General features: G+C 36.6%; 3 protein-coding genes and 3 non-coding genes across 6 annotated transcripts; 3 read left to right on the plus strand and 3 right to left on the minus strand.

The window, feature by feature from the left end:
* Positions 1 to 387: 387 nt before the first annotated feature.
* LOC118473924 (photosystem I assembly protein Ycf3) lies at positions 388 to 4,780 on the minus strand. The gene is made up of 3 exons (XM_035963664.1): positions 4,622 to 4,780; positions 3,658 to 3,885; positions 388 to 2,926 (listed from the first exon to the last, which is right to left on the minus strand). The coding sequence occupies exons 1-3, from the start codon at positions 4,743 to 4,745 to the stop codon at positions 2,766 to 2,768; spliced, it is 513 nt and encodes a 170-aa protein (XP_035819557.1). The 5' UTR covers positions 4,746 to 4,780; the 3' UTR covers positions 388 to 2,765.
* Positions 4,781 to 5,339: 559 nt separating this feature from the next.
* On the plus strand, positions 5,340 to 5,426 carry TRNAS-GGA (transfer RNA serine (anticodon GGA)). Its single transcript has one exon. It is a non-coding gene; the product is annotated as a tRNA-Ser (tRNA).
* Positions 5,427 to 6,632: 1,206 nt separating this feature from the next.
* TRNAT-UGU (transfer RNA threonine (anticodon UGU)) lies at positions 6,633 to 6,705 on the minus strand. The gene has a single exon. It is a non-coding gene; the product is annotated as a tRNA-Thr (tRNA).
* A 1,716-nt stretch (positions 6,706 to 8,421) lies between these two features.
* Positions 8,422 to 8,494, plus strand: TRNAF-GAA (transfer RNA phenylalanine (anticodon GAA)). Its single transcript has one exon. It is a non-coding gene; the product is annotated as a tRNA-Phe (tRNA).
* Positions 8,495 to 8,723: 229 nt separating this feature from the next.
* On the minus strand, positions 8,724 to 14,166 carry LOC118473923 (ATP synthase subunit beta, chloroplastic-like). Its single transcript, XM_035963663.1, has one exon. It carries the CDS (start codon positions 14,116 to 14,118, stop codon positions 13,168 to 13,170), a length of 951 nt encoding a protein of 316 aa, XP_035819556.1. The 5' UTR covers positions 14,119 to 14,166; the 3' UTR covers positions 8,724 to 13,167.
* A 953-nt stretch (positions 14,167 to 15,119) lies between these two features.
* LOC118473922 (ribulose bisphosphate carboxylase large chain-like) lies at positions 15,120 to 16,503 on the plus strand. The gene has a single exon (XM_035963662.1). The coding sequence runs from the start codon at positions 15,423 to 15,425 to the stop codon at positions 16,434 to 16,436; it is 1,014 nt and encodes a 337-aa protein (XP_035819555.1). The 5' UTR covers positions 15,120 to 15,422; the 3' UTR covers positions 16,437 to 16,503.
* The last annotated feature ends 4,118 nt before the right edge of the window (positions 16,504 to 20,621 follow it).

Consider the following 20,621-nt stretch of genomic DNA (forward strand, 5'->3'; position numbering starts at 1 on the left):
TAATGCTCAAGGCTCTAGGCTGAGTAGCAGGAGCAACTTTTAATTTGTTATGAGCCCAAACGATAGATTCAATGAGTTCTTGCCAATAACCACGGCCGCTGAATAAAAACATTAAACTGAAAGCCCAGACAAAATGAGCGCCTAAGAAAAAAAGACCATATGCAGATAATGAAGAACCATAAGACTGAATTACTTGGGATGCCTGTGCCCACAAGAAATCTCGAAGCCAACCATTAATCGTAATGGAACTCTGCGCAAAGTTTCCCCCTGTGATATGAGTTACTATCCCTTGATCACTTATAGTACCCCAAACATCCGACTGCATTTTCCAACTGAAATGGAAAATGACTACCGAAATAGAATTGTACATCCAGAATAGACCTAAGAAAACATGATCCCAGGCGGATACTTGACATGTTCCCCCTCGCCCAGGTCCGTCGCAAGGGAAGCGAAAGCCAAGATTTGCTTTATCAGGTATCAGACGGGAACTGCGAGCAAATAAAACACCTTTCAAAAGTATTAATACAGTCACATGGATGGTAAATGCGTGAATGTGATGGACTAAAAAATCTGCGGTTCCTAATGGAATAGGTAACAAAGCTACTTTGCCGCCTATAGCTACTAACTCGCCGCCTCCCCACGTTAAGCTGGTACTTGTTGTTGCACCAGGAGCTGTTACGCCAGGCGCGCCAGCATGGATATTTTGTATCCATTGAGCAAAGATGGGTTGTAATTGTATGGCGGTATCCGAAAACATATCTTGGGGACGGCCTAAAGCACTCATGGTATCATTATGAATGTACAAGCCAAAACTGTGAAAACCCAGAAATATACATACCCAGTTAAGGTGGGATATGATTGCATCGCGGTGTCTAAGGACGCGATCTAATAGATCGTTGTATCGAGTAGTTGGATCATAGTCTCTTACCATAAAAATGGCTGCATGTGCAGCAGCACCAACTATTAGAAATCCGCCAATCCACATGTGGTGTGTGAACAAGGAAAGTTGTGTACCGTAGTCAGTAGCTAGGTATGGATAGGGGGGCATAGAGTACATATGATGAGCTACAACAATAGTTGTAGAGCCTAGCATAGCTAGGTTAAGAGATAATTGAGCATGCCATGACGTTGTTAGGATTTCATAGAGACCTTTATGGCCTTGTCCTGTAAATGGGCCCTTATGAGCCTCCAAAATATCTTTAAGTCCATGACCAATACCCCAATTGGTCCTATACATATGACCAGCGATCAGGAAAAGAATAGCAATAGCTAAATGATGGTGTGCAATATCGCTCAACCATAGACCACCGGTTATTGGATCTAGTCCTCCGCGAAAACTAAGAAATTCCGCATATTTGGACCAATTCAAGGTGAAAAAAGGGGTTGCTCCTTCGGCAAAACTAGGATAAAGTTGAGCCAAAAGGTCGCGATTCAAGATAAATTCATGAGGAAGTGGTATCTCTTTAGGATCAACCCCAGCGTCGAGAAATTGGTTAATCGGTAAAGATACATGGATTTGGTGTCCCGCCCAAGAAAGAGACCCAAGTCCTAATAATCCCGCTAAGTGGTGATTCAACATGGATTCTACATCTTGGAACCAGGCCAATTTGGGAGCGGCTTTGTGATAATGGAACCAACCGGCAAAAAGCATTAACGATGCAAAAATCAATGCACCAATTGCGGTACAATAGAGTTGTAATTCACTAGTTATTCCGGATGCTCGCCAAATCTGAAAAAAACCAGAGGTTATTTGGATTCCTCGGAAACCCCCGCCTACATCACCATTCAAAATTTCTTGTCCTACTATTGGCCAAACTACCTGAGCACTGGGTCCAATGTGAGTAGGATCGCTTAGCCATGCTTCATAATTGGAAAAACGGGCACCGTGGAAGTACATGCCACTCAACCAAAGAAAGATAATGGAGAGTTGGCCGAAATGAGCACTAAAGACTTTTCGGGAGATCTCCTCCAAATCACCGGTATGACTATCGAAATCGTGAGCATCAGCATGTAGGTTCCAGATCCAAGTGGTAGTATCGGGGCCCTTAGCTATTGTTCTTGAGAAATGCCCGGGTCTGGCCCATTCCTCAAAAGATGTTTTTATAGGATCCCTATCCACAGCAATTTTAACTTCTGGTTCCGACGAACGAATAATCATTAAGTCCTCCTCTTTCCGGACAAGACATACAAAGAGACCCGCCAACTGTCTTTTTATTGAATCTTTTAAAGATAGATATTATGATTAGTCCTTTTCTTTACTATCTACCGTCCTTCTATTTTTTTTTTTTAGTTATTCACTGGAGCAATTATATATTGAAGTCAATCCGAGGCAAGTGTTCGGATCTATTATGACATAAGGATTAGGTGCCTAACGGACATTGGTTATTCTGGAAAATTATTTCCCGACATAACAAAAAAATCTTTTTTTACGTTTTAATTTAAGAAGCTGGTGTATTTTTTTTCTGAGGGTATAAGCCCCTATCTACATCTACTTTCCTTGAGTGAGCATAATATAGATTTTTTGATTCGATTCAAAATTCCAAGATAACTCATTAGAATTATTAATAAGACCGTCCTGATATATTAGGTAGGAATATTTAGATTGCCGATTTTTATGTACTTTATTACTTCTGTTCCAGAGCCTATCCCTATTGTTTATCCTTATGAAATATGATATAAAATTGAAGGTAGAAGAAAGGGATATAATGAAATTCTTGATTTGATTTTCAACCAAACCACCCTTTTTATGAAAATGGAGAGTGGTCTTATTCAAATTCAAAGCGCTTCGTAATCTTTAACCAGTTCTGTGCTTCAATATAATTTCCTGGAGTAAGCGCTATAGCTTGTTTCCAATACTCAGCAGCTTGATCAAACCAAGCTTCCGCAATTTCCGAATCGCCCTGTAGAATGGCCTGTTCTCCTCGGTTGGAATAGGCAGTTCCTTTCCCTAGAACCGTACTTGAGAGTTTCCTACCTCATACGGCTCAGAAATTGCTATCTTAATTTCCCCTATCTTAACTGAATTCGATTTCTCAAAAATCAATCCAATTTCTTCTTGGGTTAAGCAGAAGAAGTTAATTACCTAAGTTTCAAACCCTAATTTTGATCAATAATCAGTTTGATCTTTTCTCCCACCTTCAGAAGAATGAAGCATAGATAGACCTATATCCTTCGTTCGAATTTTCTGAAAGGTAACTATCTCGGTTTCGTTTCTTTCATATATGAAATTTCTATAGAATCCTGGAAAAAGACCTTTTTCCATAAGAAAGAAAAAAGAACTTACTATCTTTGGGATCTGATACTACACCGCTGCTTAATCCCTTAGTGGATCGGCTTTATTACATAAGCGGATTCCTAAATTTTGTCCCATATCGTGGTATAATGAAGCAGTTTTTTTTAGTTGTATCGACCCAGTCGCTCACTAATTGATCTTTACGGTGTTTTCTCTATCAATTTCAGCTTTATCCATAGAATAGTAGTATAGGCTCTACTTTCTTCCTATTTTGATTCTCGTGAAGTGTCCTTCCTTCCTACAGCTGATAGGGTAAAATCGTTGTTTTGACGATCCCTATGTAGAAAGCCCTCTTTTCTAGTATTCACTAGAAAATTTCCTCCTTTCTTTTTTTTCTTCTTTCTATAGTGGAGATAGTCGCACGTAATGACAGATCACGGCCATATTATTAAAAGCTTGCGGTAAGAAGGGGTTTCGTTCTAGCGCCCGGAAATAATATTCCAAAGCCTTTGTATGCTCTCCATTGCTTGTGTGTATAAGGCCTATGTTATATAGTATATAACTTCGATCATAGGGATCAATTTCTAGTCGCGTAGCTTCATAATAATTCTGCAAAGCTTCCGCATAATTTCCTTCGGATTGAGCCAACATCCGTTACGGTCGTTCATTCTATTCAAAAAATCTCCGTTCCAAAACCGTACATGAGGTTTTCATCTCATACGGCTTCTCCCTTCTATACATAGTACTAAGCGAAAAATCTATAGAATAAAAATCGAATTAGTCCCATCTCATTATGGACCGAAGGGGGCTGGTATTTTTCCAAGAAATCTCTAGCCAACCTTCCCCCAAGAGGTTTTTCTTAACACCAATGAATTATATTAATGCTAGAGGAAAACGATAGCTCCAAGAATTTCTTTGTTCTCAACGCCTCCTATTTAGAGGAATTAGCCACTTCAACGACCTTTGATGGTTATAAGGGTATCCAAAGTACAAACCTGATGGTTGTTTGTTATCCCAACCATTCTTCCCAACCCTGATACCAATCAGGAAAGGGCTAATTTCTAACAAAGTTTTTCTCTTGTTGATTCCTATTTCGTGGTGTAGTGCTTTTCTCCCCTATGCTGCCTATTGGTACTAGTAGAGTCGGATTGCCCTGTAATACAGAACCTATCCTGTAGGTGTAACCTTTCGCTCAATACTCAAATCTACAATTGAAGCATCTGAGGCCACATCAATCGAGGATACACGACAGAAGGAATTGTTAGTTCACCTCACCTTCCCCAAGCGCGGGTTTCCTTTACTAATTTTGTTCTCTCTATGCGAACCCTCTCTCTTTCTCGTAAGAATGAGATATAGGTAGGGCTAAAAAAAAAAAGAGTCAAATCGCACCATCTCTATAATAAGTAAATGCCCTTTTTTCCCCGGAGGTTGTCGGAATTATTTGCAATAAAATATTGGCTACAATCGAGGAGGTCTTATCAATGAAATTTCCATTTATACGGGATCTAGGCATAATTCCCAACCCATTCTATATAGAATTCTTTTCATTCTATCACAAAATAACATAAAAACAAAACATTCGATTCTTATAAATCGATCCATATGCTCTAAATGGATAAGAGAGATATGGATTTTCCGCTCAGCTCAAATTGTCTCCTTTTCCTTCTGTTTGGACAAGAAGAGAAGAGATATGAAATATTTGACTAAGACTGGATTTCATTCCACTTTCCTATTTCTCAACAACAACTTCCCTCATCAGCTATTTCGCGTTTTCAAAGTCATTAATTGCCCCATACCCCTTTTATATTTAGATTGTATGGCGTAATGTACCTTATGCAAATGGAATTCTAGGGTTCCTTTATTTTCTTATGGAATAAGAAGAATTCTTCCATTCTCTTTTTATTTTGGTTTTCCCCAAAGAAAAACTTTTCGAGGGAGCAGAATTCCTAGTAAAAAAATACAGGATCCTTCCACTTAGATGAAAAGGAATTTTTCCATCCAATCCAATAGAGCCATGGAATTCCCGAGCCGTTGTGGCTGTACCTGTACTGCAGGAATACGAAAACTCGCTATTCACTCAGTTTATTTTCCATAATAAGATTATGTAGGAGAGATGGCCGAGCGGTTCAAGGCGTAGCATTGGAACTGCTATGTAGACTTTTGTTTACCGAGGGTTCGAATCCCTCTCTTTCCGTTTCTCTTAATTCATCAATGTTAGCGATCACAATGTATCAAATTAAATAACAATTTATTCCAACAATAATACCTTTAATTAATAGAAATTCTCTATAGCAAATTACTGTGGTATGTAAAATACACATCGAGGAAATAACAAAAAAGAAAAAAGTATCCTAGGGTTAATCTATTTCTGCTAGGTGAACGGGAAAATACGAATTAAGAGCCTTAGGTCGATTTAGTTCGGGGAAAGGGGAAGGGGAAAAAAATTCTATGAACCTTTCCTTTTTTCGTTAAGTTCAAGTCTGGCGAGAATAATATTCTACAACTAACAACTCATTTATTTTGAGACCGACCCACTTCCTATCTAGAATTTTTTTTACTAGTCCTTTATATTGCAATGTGTCAACCGTCAAATGCTTTGGTAATTTGCCCGGATCGGATGAAGCAATATAATTTTGAACCAAACGTTTTGATCGTTGGTTATCCTTCGTAGTAATAATATCTCGGGGTTTGCAACGAAAGCTTGGTATATCAACTATACGACCATTAACTAAAATATGTCTATGGTTAACTAATTGTCGGGCCCCAGGAATGGTTGAAGCCATACCCAATCGAAAAAGGATATTATCCAAACGCATTTCAAGTAATTGTAGTAAAACCTGACCTGTGGATCTTTTTGCTTTTCCAGCGATATGTACATATCTAAGTAATTGTCGTTCTGTCAGACCATAATGAAAACGCAATTTCTGTTTTTCTTGAAGACGAATACGATATTGCTCTTTTTTCCCAGAATGGAATTTCTTTTTCTGATTACTTCCGGATTTAGGCGTTTTTCTAGTGAGTCCTGGTAAAGCTCCCAGACGGCGTATTTTTTTTAAAACGAGGCCCTCGATAACGGGACATGAAGACTCCTTTTTTATTTTATTGAAATTTCATTTTACACAATAAATTTCGTTCTATTTACATTACAGAATACAGCGAAATTCAAACAGAATTAAACTAAAGGATAAACAGAGTAAAATCTACTAAAGTAACACAAAAAATGGAGTAACACAAAAAATGGAATTTCATCAACATCTGGATTTTTTGTATATATATTATTTATTTTTATGCTTTGTATCTAGCAAAATTGTAAGGTAAAACGACATAATAGACCCTGGATTCCCCATTTTATTCGGAGAAAAAGAGAAATTCTTGTTCATAGAACATCGATAGAAAAAAAAGCCGACTATCGGATTTGAACCGATGACCCTCGCATTACAAATGCGATGCTCTAACCTCTGAGCTAAGTGGGCTTACATAACAGAAATAGTGTAACAAATAAAAATATATATAGGGAATCTGTAAAATGTCAGATCTTAATTATTAATCTTAGTTATTAACTAGTTCTAAATTGGAAGTTCCACTTAGATAGAAAAAAAAAAATACTAGAATTTCATAAAGATAAAGTTAGCTTGATATGCTTAACTAAATGATATTCTTAAATAGGATTATAGAATTTATTGAACTTTCTTTTTATTTCTCTAATTCGCAAATGGATTTTTTTAATAGAATCTATTCCAAATTCTATATTGAATTTGATTTCAGATATTTTCAATTTGATATGGCTCGGAGGAATAATCTAATACATAGAAAAGAAGAAAAAGAAGAATATATATGAATAATATAATAAAGAGAAAATGCCAAGAGATTGGCATTTTCATTTGATCATTATATACATTTTTGAGATATTTTGTTTTTTTATTTGTTAATAATTTAAGGATAAATAGTTCACTAAGGAGAAGATAGAATCATAGCAAATGAAATTTCTAATTCAGTTTAGAAAAAAAGAATGAATATCAAGCGTTATAGTATGATTTGGAATACTCTAAAAAAGGAAGGAGGGAGGCGGGAGAGAGAAAAACTTTTGGATATATTCATTCCGATTGAATTGCAAATATATCAACGATAAAATCAATGCAATTCTGAATTGCAATAAGCGAGCGGGGTGTCTCAAATAGAGATGAGTTGCTAGACTACGTCGAATAATGAATTCAATGATTCAAAAAAAACTAAGAGATGGATTAAATTATACAAGGAATCCTGGTTTCAAAGAAAAGTAAAATGGGGATATGGCGAAATCGGTAGACGCTACGGACTTGATTGTATTGAGCCTTGGTATGGAAACCTGCTAAGTGGTAACTTCCAAATTCAGAGAAACCCTGGAATGAAAAATGGGCAATCCTGAGCCAAATCCCTTTTTTGAAAAACAAGTGGTTCTCAAACTAGAACCCAAAGGAAAAGGATAGGTGCAGAGACTCAATGGAAGCTGTTCTAACGAATCGAAGTAATAACGATTAATCACAGAACCCATATTATAATATAGGTTCTTTATTTTATTTTTAGAATGAAATTAGGAATGATTATGAAATAGAAAATTCATAATTTTTTTTTAGAATTATTGTGAATCTATTCCAATCAAATATTGAGTAATCAAATCCTTCAATTCATTGTTTTCGAGATCTTTTAATTTTTAAAAGTGGATTAATCGGACGAGGATAAAGAGAGAGTCCCATTCTACATGTCAATACTGACAACAATGAAATTTCTAGTAAAAGGAAAATCCGTCGACTTTATAAGTCGTGAGGGTTCAAGTCCCTCTATCCCCAAACCCTCTTTTATTCCCTAACCATAGTTGTTATCCTTTTTTTCTTTTATCAATGGGTTTAAGATTCACTAGCTTTCTCATTCTACTCTTTCACAAAGGAGTGCGACAAGAACTCAATGAATCTTATGCTATTCATTAAATAGATGATTTCTTTTTTATTTCTTTTTTATTTATTAGAGTAGAGTATCGGCAAGGAATCTCGATTATTAATTCGTTTTTTTTAAGTATTATTAAGTAAGCCATCCACAATGCATAGGACTACCCCTCCCCATTTCCTAATTTTGAATGGAATACTTTATTGATTTTTTAGTCCCTTTAATTGACATAGATGCAAATACTTTACTAAGATGATGCACAAGAAAGGGTCAGGATAGCTCAGTTGGTAGAGCAGAGGACTGAAAATCCTCGTGTCACCAGTTCAAATCTGGTTCCTGGCACAGAAAAAAAGGATCTACTGAATAGATATTGATACAAATATTTTGAGATGGATTGGGGTAAATATTTATTAAAAATCTACTTAGTCTTTAGTCTAGAGTAAGTAGATAAATCTCTAGAGTAAGTAGATAAATCTCTAAACACTTCTTTTTCTTTTAAAAAAAGGGTTTAAATCTCTGGTTCTTTATGGTATAGAAAGAGGTGAGATTAGGTGCCCTTTTCTTCATTTTGCATTTCTTATTAATTTTGTATACCGCTATTCCGAAGAATATATTTTTTTTTATTCTTGCTTATCCTACTTTCCCAGTTGTTCTAAGTAATATGCGCGGTACAAAGTTCGTGGTAGGAACTTCTTTGAGTCATTGTATTTTTCTGTTCATACGAAGGAAACAAATATGTGATTTTCCAAATTGGAAAATAGAAATGAAGCCCTTTTTGTTCAGTCTATCTGGACCTTTTTGTATAATAGGAATTAATTAGAATATTATATTCTAAGTATTTCGTTTCGTCTAGGAACAGAACGTCAAAATATTCCTTGACTTGAATAAAATCTGGAATTGTGTTGTATAAGTGAACATGAATTTATTATCACTCAATGAGCATCTTGTATTTCATAGAAATTGGGGGTTATATAGTCCTTACGTAAGGGCCAGCCTATCCAACTTTCAGGCATTAAGATACGTTTAAGACGTGGATGATTATCATAAGAAATTCCCACCATATCATAAGATTCGCGTTCTTGAAAATCGGCACTTCTCCAAACCCAGAAAACAGACGGGATTCTAGGATTATCCTTTTGGGCAAAGACTTTTATGCATACCTCTTCTGGGTTATCTATACCATACTGTATTCTCGTAAGATGATACACGCTAGCTAAAGATCCACCGGGTGCTACGTCATAAGCACATTGGGAACGTAAATAATTGTAACCATATACATATAAAATGACAGCAATGGAATCCCAATCCCCCGCTTTTATTTGTAAAGTCTCTACTCCTCGATGATCGAAGCCCAAAGACCTATGAACCACGTCATGTTTAACTAGCCAATTAGATAACCAACCCTGCTGCATTGTCTTGATCTCTCCCCCTTTGTATAAATATTTCACATTTCAAATGCAAGTTTGAAAGATTGTACTGCTCTTTTCTTTCTTTTTCTGCACAAAAGAACCCCTCCTAATTCACTAATTTGTAGGAAGATACTGAACTTTTGGATTTGAAAAAAGTTTCAGAAGATATATCTAAAGTAGATGGTGATTGATAGAGCAATTCTTGTTCGTAAGTTCCAGTGTGAGTACTGCGCCGAACATAAAGTTTGTGACGGGTAGTAAAAGATCTATTTTTCTTTTGACTTTGACATAGAGTTCGATCCTCAATTATTTCTCGCGCTATCTTCTTACGAAGTTTTGTTAGGGCATCTATAACAGCCTCTGGTTTAGGCGGGCAACCCGGCAGGTAGACGTCCACAGGAATTAACTTATCAACTCCTCGAACAGTACTATAGGAATCTGTACTGAACATGCCCCCTGTAATAGTACAGGCTCCCATAGCAATGACGTATTTCGGTTCAGGCATTTGCTCATATAATCGCACTAAAGATGGAGCCATTTTCATTGTTACCGTACCAGCTGTTAAAATTAGGTCCGCTTGTCTAGGACTTGATCTTGGTACCAATCCATAACGATCAAAGTCGAATCGTGAGCCTATTAATGAAGCAAATTCAATGAAACAACAACTGGTACCATATAGAAGGGGCCATAAACTTGAGAGTCTTGACCAATTTGAAAGATCGTTTGGTGTAGTTGAAATAACGGAATTGGAACTTGTTTGGTCGAGTAACGGAAACTCAATCAAACTCATAATTGTCTCAATGGAATCTTTTCCTTCTTTTTTTTTTTTTTCTGAATATTCAGTTAAGACCATTCAAGGCTCCTTTTCGCCATGCATAAACTAAACCAACAACTAGGATAAGCACAAAAATGAAAGCTTCGATAAAAACGGATACACCCCAATACGTCGAAACTCATTGCCCAAGGGTAGAGAAAGACTGTTTCCACATCAAAAACAACAAAAACTAGCGCAAACATGTAATAGCGTATTCGGAATTGTAACCAAGCCCCCCCCATGGGTTCTATACCCGATTCATAACTAGAAAGCTTCTCTGGTCCTTCACTAACCGGGGCTAAAAGTCCTGAAATCCAAAATACCAAAATAGGAATAAGGCTTGCTATTATTAGAAATGTCCAAAAAATATCATATTCGTGAAGCAGAAACATAAATGTACTCCCATTAATGTGGAATAGGCGGAACTGAATTAGTCAATTCAAGTTGACATTGTCAATTTATCCAGAACTTCTCTCTTTTCCTCGGTGAAACAAGAATCTGTTTTGCTCAAACCAAAGGCAAGGAGCGCTTACTTTAGCCTTTATTTCTTTTGTGATATGTCTTCCTTAAGGATTCATCCAATGTAATCCCCACTTCCCTTCTTTTTGATTTCCCTTCTATTTAGATATGATATAGACCTAATTCTTATACAAAGAAAACTCTTTCGCTTCACTTTGTCTCACTTTCTCTAGAATCTCTAGAAAAAAGAATTGCTCTACCCTTTATTTAATGATAGTCAGAGACTATTAAATAAAAAAGAAAATACTTACTACTAATTGGATTAGAACCTAATTAAAATAGGATGATTAATATATATTAAAATAGGATGATTAATATATACATCCTAATGAGGAGTAATACTAAAAAAAAGAACTCTATTTCAGAATTATGAAACAGAATATCCTGTTTTATTATTTACTCTTTCTTTTTTTTTTTCTTTCGATTTTTTCTATTTTATTTAAAGTGGATCGATTTAGATAATGTATATGATAGTAATATACTTCAAATAAAATAGGAATTCGCAAAATGGAGAAAATCGTTGCAGTCATTATAGGAAAGTATGGGAAGACTTAGAGCATATCCTATTTAAAGGAGGATGAAATTCAAATCAGGTAAGGGATCCTTCCTTCTATTGATTTGATCAAAATTCTTTTTTCTTTTCCTGTCTCTCTGATTTGCGTTTTCGATGAATGAGCCTATGGTAATGCTTTTATCTCTATTCTATGGCGCAATCGACCGTCGAGTCTATAAACAAGTACTAAATAAGGAAAAGAAAACTATACTAAAGGAAACATAAGATATCCATCCTAAAATGGAAAAAAGACGTATATATTAGGGCTATACGGATTCGAACCGTAGACCTTCTCGGTAAAACAGATCAAACAGATTATTATCGAAATGATTCGAACTGTTTCAAAGACCCAACATGCATTTTTCTGCATTGGGCTCTTTCATCAACTAATGTAAAGATCAGTTAATTCGCCATAGTTTTTCTTTAGGGAAAGATAATAAGATGGCTCCCTGTGCTCTGATTGATTATTTGTCTTATGATCTATCTAGGAACAATACCAAAGTGTTTCAAAGGAGGATTACCTTGACTTAGGTCTGCCTCCGGCCTAAATTAAATCAACCTAAGTGAAATGGAGTCTCTATCGTTCCGCTGCAAGAGTTTACTATGAGACTTCATACACCTTAAAGTTCATAGAACGAAAAGAAGTTTTTTGGAGGCCCTTATCCTCATTACGCCTAGCATTGAGTGGGCTGGATATTTACCTTATCAACTAGCAAATCAATAGGAGTTCTATTTGAGTAAGCACCTTAATTGGCACCTGAATCGGACTGAACCAGCTGTTTGTCATTGTCAGGCTACTGTTCTTCTATTCTTTCGAATCCATGAAGTAAGACATTGATTTTGCAACAAGGTCAATTATGTTCATTGCATAAAAAGTTCCCTTGAAAAGCATTGGCGCACGTGTAAACGAGTTGCTCTACCGAACTGAGCTATAGCCCTTGTCAGAGATATCTTAACATATAGATAATTTCTTGTCAAGATGAATATTCTCTAATGCCAGAGGATATCCCTTTGATCCGTTTACTATATAACATAAACATACCAATAACGGAGCGGTATTGCTTATAAAAAGGATTCAATCTATAATCGATCGAAGTAATGGGGCTTCTTTTGTGGTGATAAATTGCCTACTTAACTCAGTGGTTAGAGTATTGCTTTCATACGGCGGGAGTCATTGGTTCAAATCCAATAGTAGGTAGGTAGGTAGAAAAATTACTAGATAGCATTGGACTTACTTCGCTTCGCTATCTAATAACTTTTTCTACCCTTCTTTCCTTTTTCTTTGTATCAACGAAATCTTTGGATTGTCTTCAATTGGATGGGGGAATCCAATTGACAGCCTCGACTCGTATCCTAGCTCGTCTGAGAGCTAGCTTCGCTTCAACCAATTCTTTCGTACCTTCAGCTTTACTCAAGTTAGCTTCGGCTATTTCAAGTGCCTGTTGAGCTTCTTCTGGATCAATGTCACTACCCAGTTCTGCATCATTTCCTAAAATGATGATCTCATTATTAACTATTCTTGCAAAACCACTCCACAGAACCGCCGTTAACCATTGGTCGTTCAGGAGGCGTATTCTCAAAGGACCCATATCTACAGCTGTGTTAATGGGGGCGTGGTTTGGTAATACACCAATTTGGCCACTATTAGTAGATAAAATGATTTCTTTCACTTCACAATCCCAAATAATTCGTTTAGGAGTCAGTACATAAAGATTTAATTTCATTTCTTCAATTTGCTCTCCTCTTCTAAGTTTATAGCTTTCGTGCTAGCTTCATCGATGTTCCCCACTAAATAAAAAGCCTGTTCGGGTAGGCCGTCTAATTCTCCGGAAAGGATTAGTTGAAATCCCCTAATTGTTTCTGCAAGACCAACATACTTTCCTGGAGAACCGGTAAAAACTTCTGCCACAAAGAACGGTTGTGATAAGAACCGCTCGATTTTTCGTGCTCTTGCTACAGTTAAACGATCCTCCTCCGATAATTCATCCAATCCAAGAATTGCGATAATGTCCTGAAGTTCTTTGTAACGTTGTAAAGTTTCCTTAACTCTTTGCGCAGTTTCATAATGTTCGTTGCCAACAATCCGAGGCTGTAACATAGTTGAGGTTGAATCTAAAGGATCCACTGCGGGATAAATACCCTTGGAAGCTAATCCTCTGGAAAGTACGGTAGTAGCGTCCAAATGTGCAAATGTTGTGGCAGGAGCAGGGTCGGTCAAATCGTCTGCAGGTACATAAACTGCTTGGATCGAAGTTATAGATCCCTTTTTGGTAGAAGTAATTCTTTCTTGCAAAGAACCCATTTCTGTACTAAGGGTAGGTTGATAACCCACTGCGGAGGGCATTCTGCCTAATAAGGCGGATACTTCCGATCCTGCTTGAACAAAACGAAAGATATTATCGATGAATAAAAGCACGTCTTGCTTATTAACATCTCGGAAATATTCTGCCATAGTTAGGGCAGTTAAACCAACTCTCATACGAGCTCCCGGCGGTTCATTCATTTGGCCATAGACTAGAGCTACCTTTGATTCCTCAATATTTTTTTCATTAATTACTCCGGATTCCTTCATTTCCATATAAAGATCATTTCCTTCACGAGTCCGTTCCCCTACTCCGCCAAATACGGATACGCCTCCATGAGCTTTAGCAATGTTATTGATTAATTCCATGATGAGTACTGTTTTACCTACTCCTGCCCCCCCAAACAGTCCGATTTTTCCTCCACGTCGATAGGGAGCTAAAAGATCGACCACCTTAATACCTGTTTCAAAGATAGATAATTTCGTATCTAACTCGATAAAGGCAGGCGCAGATCTATGAATAGGAAATGTTGCACTAGTATCCACAGGACCCAAATTGTCAATAGGCTCCCCAAGAACGTTAAAAATTCGTCGAGAGTAGCTCCACCGACTGGAACACTGAGAGGAGTTCCCGTGTCAATCACTTCCATTCCTCTCATCAACCCCTCTGTAGCACTCATAGCCACAGCTCTAACTCGATTATTTCCTAATAATTGTTGTACCTCACAAGTCACATTAATTTGCTTATCGGCAGTGTCTCGACTCTTGACTATCAAAGCATTATAAATATAAGGCAACTTGCCCGGGGGAAAAGTGATATCCAGCACGGGTCCAATAATTTGATCAATACGCCCTACGCTTTTTTCTTCAATTGTGGAAATCCCGGGACGCGAAGTAGTAGGATTGGTTCTCATAATTATCACATAATTTTCAAAAAAAAAGGAATTTGTCGAAATTTTTTTTCTTGTTGAATAATGCCAAATCAAAAAAAATATCCAAAAATCCAAAAGTCAAAAGGAAATGAATTAGTTAATTCAATAAAAAAGAAAAGGGGACTCGCACTTGATTTCGTTGCCCAAGCGAATCCCATTCAATCGTTTACTTATGGAATGAATCCGTTGGAAAGTTCAATCCATTTTTTCATATAAATTTCGCCTTTTGTGAAGGATCTGTGCCTACTCTACTTTCCTATCTAGGACTTCGATATACAAAATATATACTACTGTGAAGCATAGATTGCTGTCAACAGAGAATTTTCTTAGTATTTAGGTATTTAGATTCAAAATATCAAAGGGGAAGAACTTTAAAAATTGTAAAATAAAGATTAGGGTTTGGGTTGCGCTATATCTATCAAAGAGTATACAATAATGATGGATTTGGTGAATCAAATCCACGGTTTAATAACGAACCGTGTTAACTTACCATAACAACAACTCAATTCCTATCGAATTCCTTCCTATCGAATTCCTATAGTAAAATTCCTATAGGATAGAACGTACACAGGGTGTACACATTATATATGAATGAAACATATTCATTAACTTAAGCATACTCCTTTTTTTATTTAATGAGTTGATATTAATTAAATATCTTTTTTTTTAGATTTTTGCAAAGGTTTCATTTACGCCTAATCCATATCGAGTAGACCCTGTCGTTGTGAGAATTCTTAATTCATGAGTTGTAGGGAGGGACTTATGTCACCACAAACAGAAACTAAAGCAAGTGTTGGATTTAAAGCTGGTGTTAAGGATTATAAATTGACTTACTACACCCCGGAGTACGAAACCAAGGATACTGATATCTTGGCAGCATTCCGAGTAACTCCTCAGCTCGGGGTTCCGCCTGAAGAAGCAGGAGCTGCAGTAGCTGCGGAATCTTCTACTGGTACATGGACAACTGTTTGGACTGATGGACTTACCAGTCTTGATCGTTACAAAGGACGATGCTATCACATCGAGCCCGTTCCTGGGGACCCAGATCAATATATCTGTTATGTAGCTTATCCATTAGACCTATTTGAAGAGGGTTCTGTTACTAACATGTTTACTTCCATTGTGGGTAACGTATTTGGTTTCAAAGCCTTACGCGCTCTACGTTTGGAGGATCTACGAATTCCCCCTGCTTATTCAAAAACTTTCCAAGGTCCGCCTCACGGTATCCAAGTTGAAAGGGATAAGTTGAACAAGTACGGTCGTCCTTTATTGGGATGTACTATTAAACCAAAATTGGGATTATCCGCAAAAAATTACGGTAGAGCGTGTTATGAGTGTCTACGCGGTGGACTTGATTTTACCAAAGATGATGAAAACGTAAACTCACAACCATTTATGCGCTGGAGAGACCGTTTTGTCTTTTGTGCCGAAGCAATTTATAAAGCACAAGCCGAAACTGGTGAAATCAAGGGGCATTACTTGAATGCGACTGCAGGTACATGCGAAGAAATGATTAAGAGAGCTGTATTTGCAAGGGAATTAGGGGTTCCTATTGTAATGCATGACTACTTAACAGGAGGATTCACCGCAAATACTACTTTGTCTCATTATTGCCGCGACAACGGCCTACTTCTTCACATTCACCGAGCAATGCATGCAGTTATTGATAGACAGAAAAATCATGGTATGCATTTCCGTGTATTAGCTAAAGCATTGCGTATGTCGGGGGAGATCATATCCACTCCGGTACAGTAGTAGGTAAGTTAGAAGGGGAACGCGAAATAACTTTAGGTTTTGTTGATTTATTGCGCGATGATTTTATTGAAAAAGATCGTTCTCGCGGTATCTTTTTCACTCAGGACTGGGTATCCATGCCAGGTGTTATACCGGTGGCTTCTGGGGGTATTCATGTTTGGCATATGCCAGCTCTGACCGAAATCTTTGGAGATGATTCCGTATTACAATTTGGTGGAGGAACTTTAGGACATCCTTGGGGAAATGCACCTGGTGCAGCAGCTAATCGTGTGGCTTAGAAGCCTGTGTACAAGCTCGTAACGAAGGGCGCGATCTTGCTCGTGAAGGTAATGAAATTATCAAAGCAGCTTGCAAATGGAGTGCTGAACTAGCCGCAGCTTGTGAAATATGGAAGGAGATCAAATTTGATGGTTTCAAAGCGATGGATACCATATAAAATAAAAAAAAAAGCAAAATAGAAAGAGAAAAAATAAGTTAAGAAATGCAGTAATTCTTCTTTATTCCTCTAATTGATTGCAATTCAATTCGGCTCAATCTTTTCTAAAAAAAAAAAAGACTGAGCCGAATTGAAATAGATCTTGATACGATCATGAGACTTGACAAATCGAGATTCTTCTATTCTATATATCTAGAATATAGAAAGGTATAATACAATAAACAAATATAAATCAAAATATAGTATTATCGTACGATAATGGAATCAAAATACGCAGTATTTACAGAAAAGAGTCTTCGTTTATTGGGAAAGAATCAATATACTTTTAATGTCGAATCGGGATTCACTAAGACAGAAATAAAGCATTGGGTCGAACTCTTCTTTGGTGTTAAGGTAGTAGCTGTGAATAGCCATCGACTACCCGGAAAGGGTAGAAGAATGGGACCTATTCTGGGACATACAATGCATTACAGACGTATGATCATTACCCTTCAACTGGGTATTCTATTTCCACTTCTACTTTTTAAATTAAAGGGTATTCTGAAAGAGGTATTTCTTTTATTTCACAATAGCTTTCTTTTGAATCCAATTTCAAGTTCGATTAGAAGGATAGAAAGGCGATGAGAATGGGAAAAGAAAAATAAAATATTTTATTTTTAATGAGTTCCCCTTTTGAGTTCCCCTTTTTTGCAATTTTCTTATTATCAATTCCATTCATTTATTTTATAGAATACTTTTTTATTCTATATCTATAAAAAATCTTTATTTTGTAAACTAAAAAATACAATAGTCAATATTCCTTATAATAGATATACTTAATTATATCATAAGAATCTTAAGATATATTTCGAATAGATAGAATAGTAAATTTGAATTGAGACACATATTCTATGACAGATTTTAACTTACCCTCTATTTTCGTACCTTTAGTAGGCTTAGTATTTCCGGCAATTGCAATGACTTCCTTATTTCTTTATGTGCAGAAAAATAAGATTGTCTAGAAACGACGGGGCCAAATTTTCTCAATGTATTTCCAGGATCATAATACAGATATTTTTTTGTGTAAGTACTATAATATGATAGGGTATGTAGCTCTTTCTACACACAAATGAAAAACGTCTATGGATGCAGATATAAGCTACGAGCATAAATGCATGCATATGCGTAGCCGACTATAGCGAGTTTTTTTTTTTAAGTGGATCCACTAATTTTTTTTGAATAGAAAGTCAATGTATCTAACCAATTATTTCACAGGAGTACTAGCTACTGAAGGCTATTTCAGAATCAAAAAAAGTAAAGTAAAAATCATTTAGCTTATTCTCTCAATTTCAATTGACCGCTACTGGATTTAGTATATCTAATATGAATTGGCGATCAGAACACATATGGATAGAACTTCTAAAAGGTTCTCGAAAAAGAGGTAATTTTTTCTGGGCCTGTATTCTTTTTCTAGGTTCATTAGGATTCTTAGCGGTTGGGGCTTCCAGTTATCTTGGTAAGAATATGATATCTGTACTTCCATCTCAACAAATTCTTTTTTTTCCACAGGGGGTCGTGATGTCTTTCTACGGAATCGCGGGCCTATTCATTAGCTCCTATTTGTGGTGCACTATTTTATGGAATGTAGGCAGTGGTTATGACCGATTCGATAGAAAAGAGGGAATAGTGTGCATTTTTCGTTGGGGATTCCCTGGAATAAAACGTCGCATCTTCCTTCAATTCCTTGTGCGGGATATCCAATCAATTAGAATTCAGGTTAAAGAGGGTCTTTATCCTCGTCGTATCCTTTATATGGAAATCCGGGGCCAGGGGGTCATTCCCTTGACTCGTACTGATGAGAAGTTTTTTACTCCACGAGAAATTGAACAAAAAGCTGCCGAATTGGCCTATTTCTTGCGTGTACCAATTGAAGTATTTTGAGTACCAATTGCAATTTTTTGCAATTGTAAGGGGATTTTCGAGTATTTATCTAAAGTAAAGGAAGGAACAAACGAGGATAAGAGAAAATTGCTTCGAATTTGTTTTGTCCAAGTGAGATATATGGCATACTATTCTTCCATTTTTATACGAAAGGCCTTTTTTATTTCTCTATTCCACTCCATTTAGATCTAAGAAAGAACCCAATACAATGAAATTCCACTAGTATACAAAAAGAGAAATAGATACAAACACAAGGTCTCAAACCTTGTTATAGAATTTTTGCTTCAAAGAAAAGAAATATCATATATATTCAGCTTACAGATCAAAAATGAAAAAAAAGAAAGCATTGCCTTCTTTCTTATATCTTGTATTTATCGTACTTTTGCCCTGGGGAGTCTCTTTCTCTTTTAACAAATGTCTGGAACTTTGGATTAAGAATTGGTGGAATACCAGGCAATCCGAAACTTTCTTAACTGATATTCAAGAGAAAAGGATTCTAGAAGGATTCATAGAATTAGAGGAACTTTTTCTCTTGGACGAAATGATAAAAGAGAAACCGAAGACACATGTACAAAAACTTCCTATAGGAATACACAAGGAAATAATACAATTGGCCAAAATAGATAATGAGGATCATCTCCATATCATTTTGCATTTCTCAACAAATATAATCTGTTTGGCTATTCTAAGTGGTTCTTTTTTTCTGGGTAAAGAAGAACTTGTCATTTTGAATTCTTGGGTTCAGGAATTTTTCTATAACTTAAATGATTCAATAAAAGCTTTTTTTATTCTTTTAGTTACTGATTTTTTTGTTGGATTTCACTCTACCCGCGGTTGGGAACTACTAATTCGTTGGGTCTACAACAATCTTGGATGGGCTCCTAACGAGCTAATTTTCACTATTTTTGTTTGTAGTTTTCCTGTGATTCTAGACACGTGTTTGAAATTTTGGGTCTTTTTTTGTTTAAACCGTCTATCTCCTTCACTTGTAGTCATTTATCATTCAATTAGTGAAGCATAAACTCACTCATTTCATTTCCTAATATTAATCAAATTAGCATATTTCTTTTCTTCCTTTAGAAATAGAAAGAAAGCCCTTTTCCTTTTTAACAAAATTCTTTCTATTTCTACCTGCTCAAGGTATTCATCATTCTAGTACAACTATTGCAGTAGAATGACAACAGACTCGTGTATAGGGAACTAGATTAGCTTAGCTACCTATCTAATTTATTGTAGAAATTCCGGGATCCGCGATTGGACATGGAAAATAGAAAAACTTTTTCTTGGTTAAAGGAACAGATGATTCGATCGATTTCTGTATCGATCATGATATACGTAATAACTCGCACATCTATTTCAAACGCATATCCCATTTTTGCGCAGCAGGGTTATGAAAACCCGCGGGAAGCAACTGGACGAATTGTATGTGCCAATTGCCATTTAGCTAATAAGCCTGTGGATATTGAAGTTCCCCAAGCAGTGCTTCCTGATACTGTATTTGAAGCAGTTCTTCGAATTCCTTATGATATGCAGCTGAAACAAGTTCTTGCTAATGGTAAAAAGGGAGGGTTGAATGTGGGTGCTGTTCTTATTTTGCCCGAGGGATTCGAATTAGCGCCGCCCGACCGTATTTCTCCTGAGTTGAAAGAAAAGATAGGAAATCTCTCTTTTCAGAGTTATCGTCCCAATAAAAAAAATATTCTTGTGATAGGCCCTGTTCCCGGTAAGAAATATAGTGAAATTGTCTTTCCCATTCTTTCCCCCGATCCCGCTACAAAAAAAGACGTTCATTTCTTAAAATATCCCATATATGTAGGGGGAAACCGAGA

Source organism: Zea mays, unplaced genomic scaffold (assembly GCF_902167145.1).
Source record: "Zea mays cultivar B73 unplaced genomic scaffold, Zm-B73-REFERENCE-NAM-5.0 scaffold_178, whole genome shotgun sequence".
NCBI classification, from domain to species: domain Eukaryota; kingdom Viridiplantae; phylum Streptophyta; class Magnoliopsida; order Poales; family Poaceae; genus Zea; species Zea mays.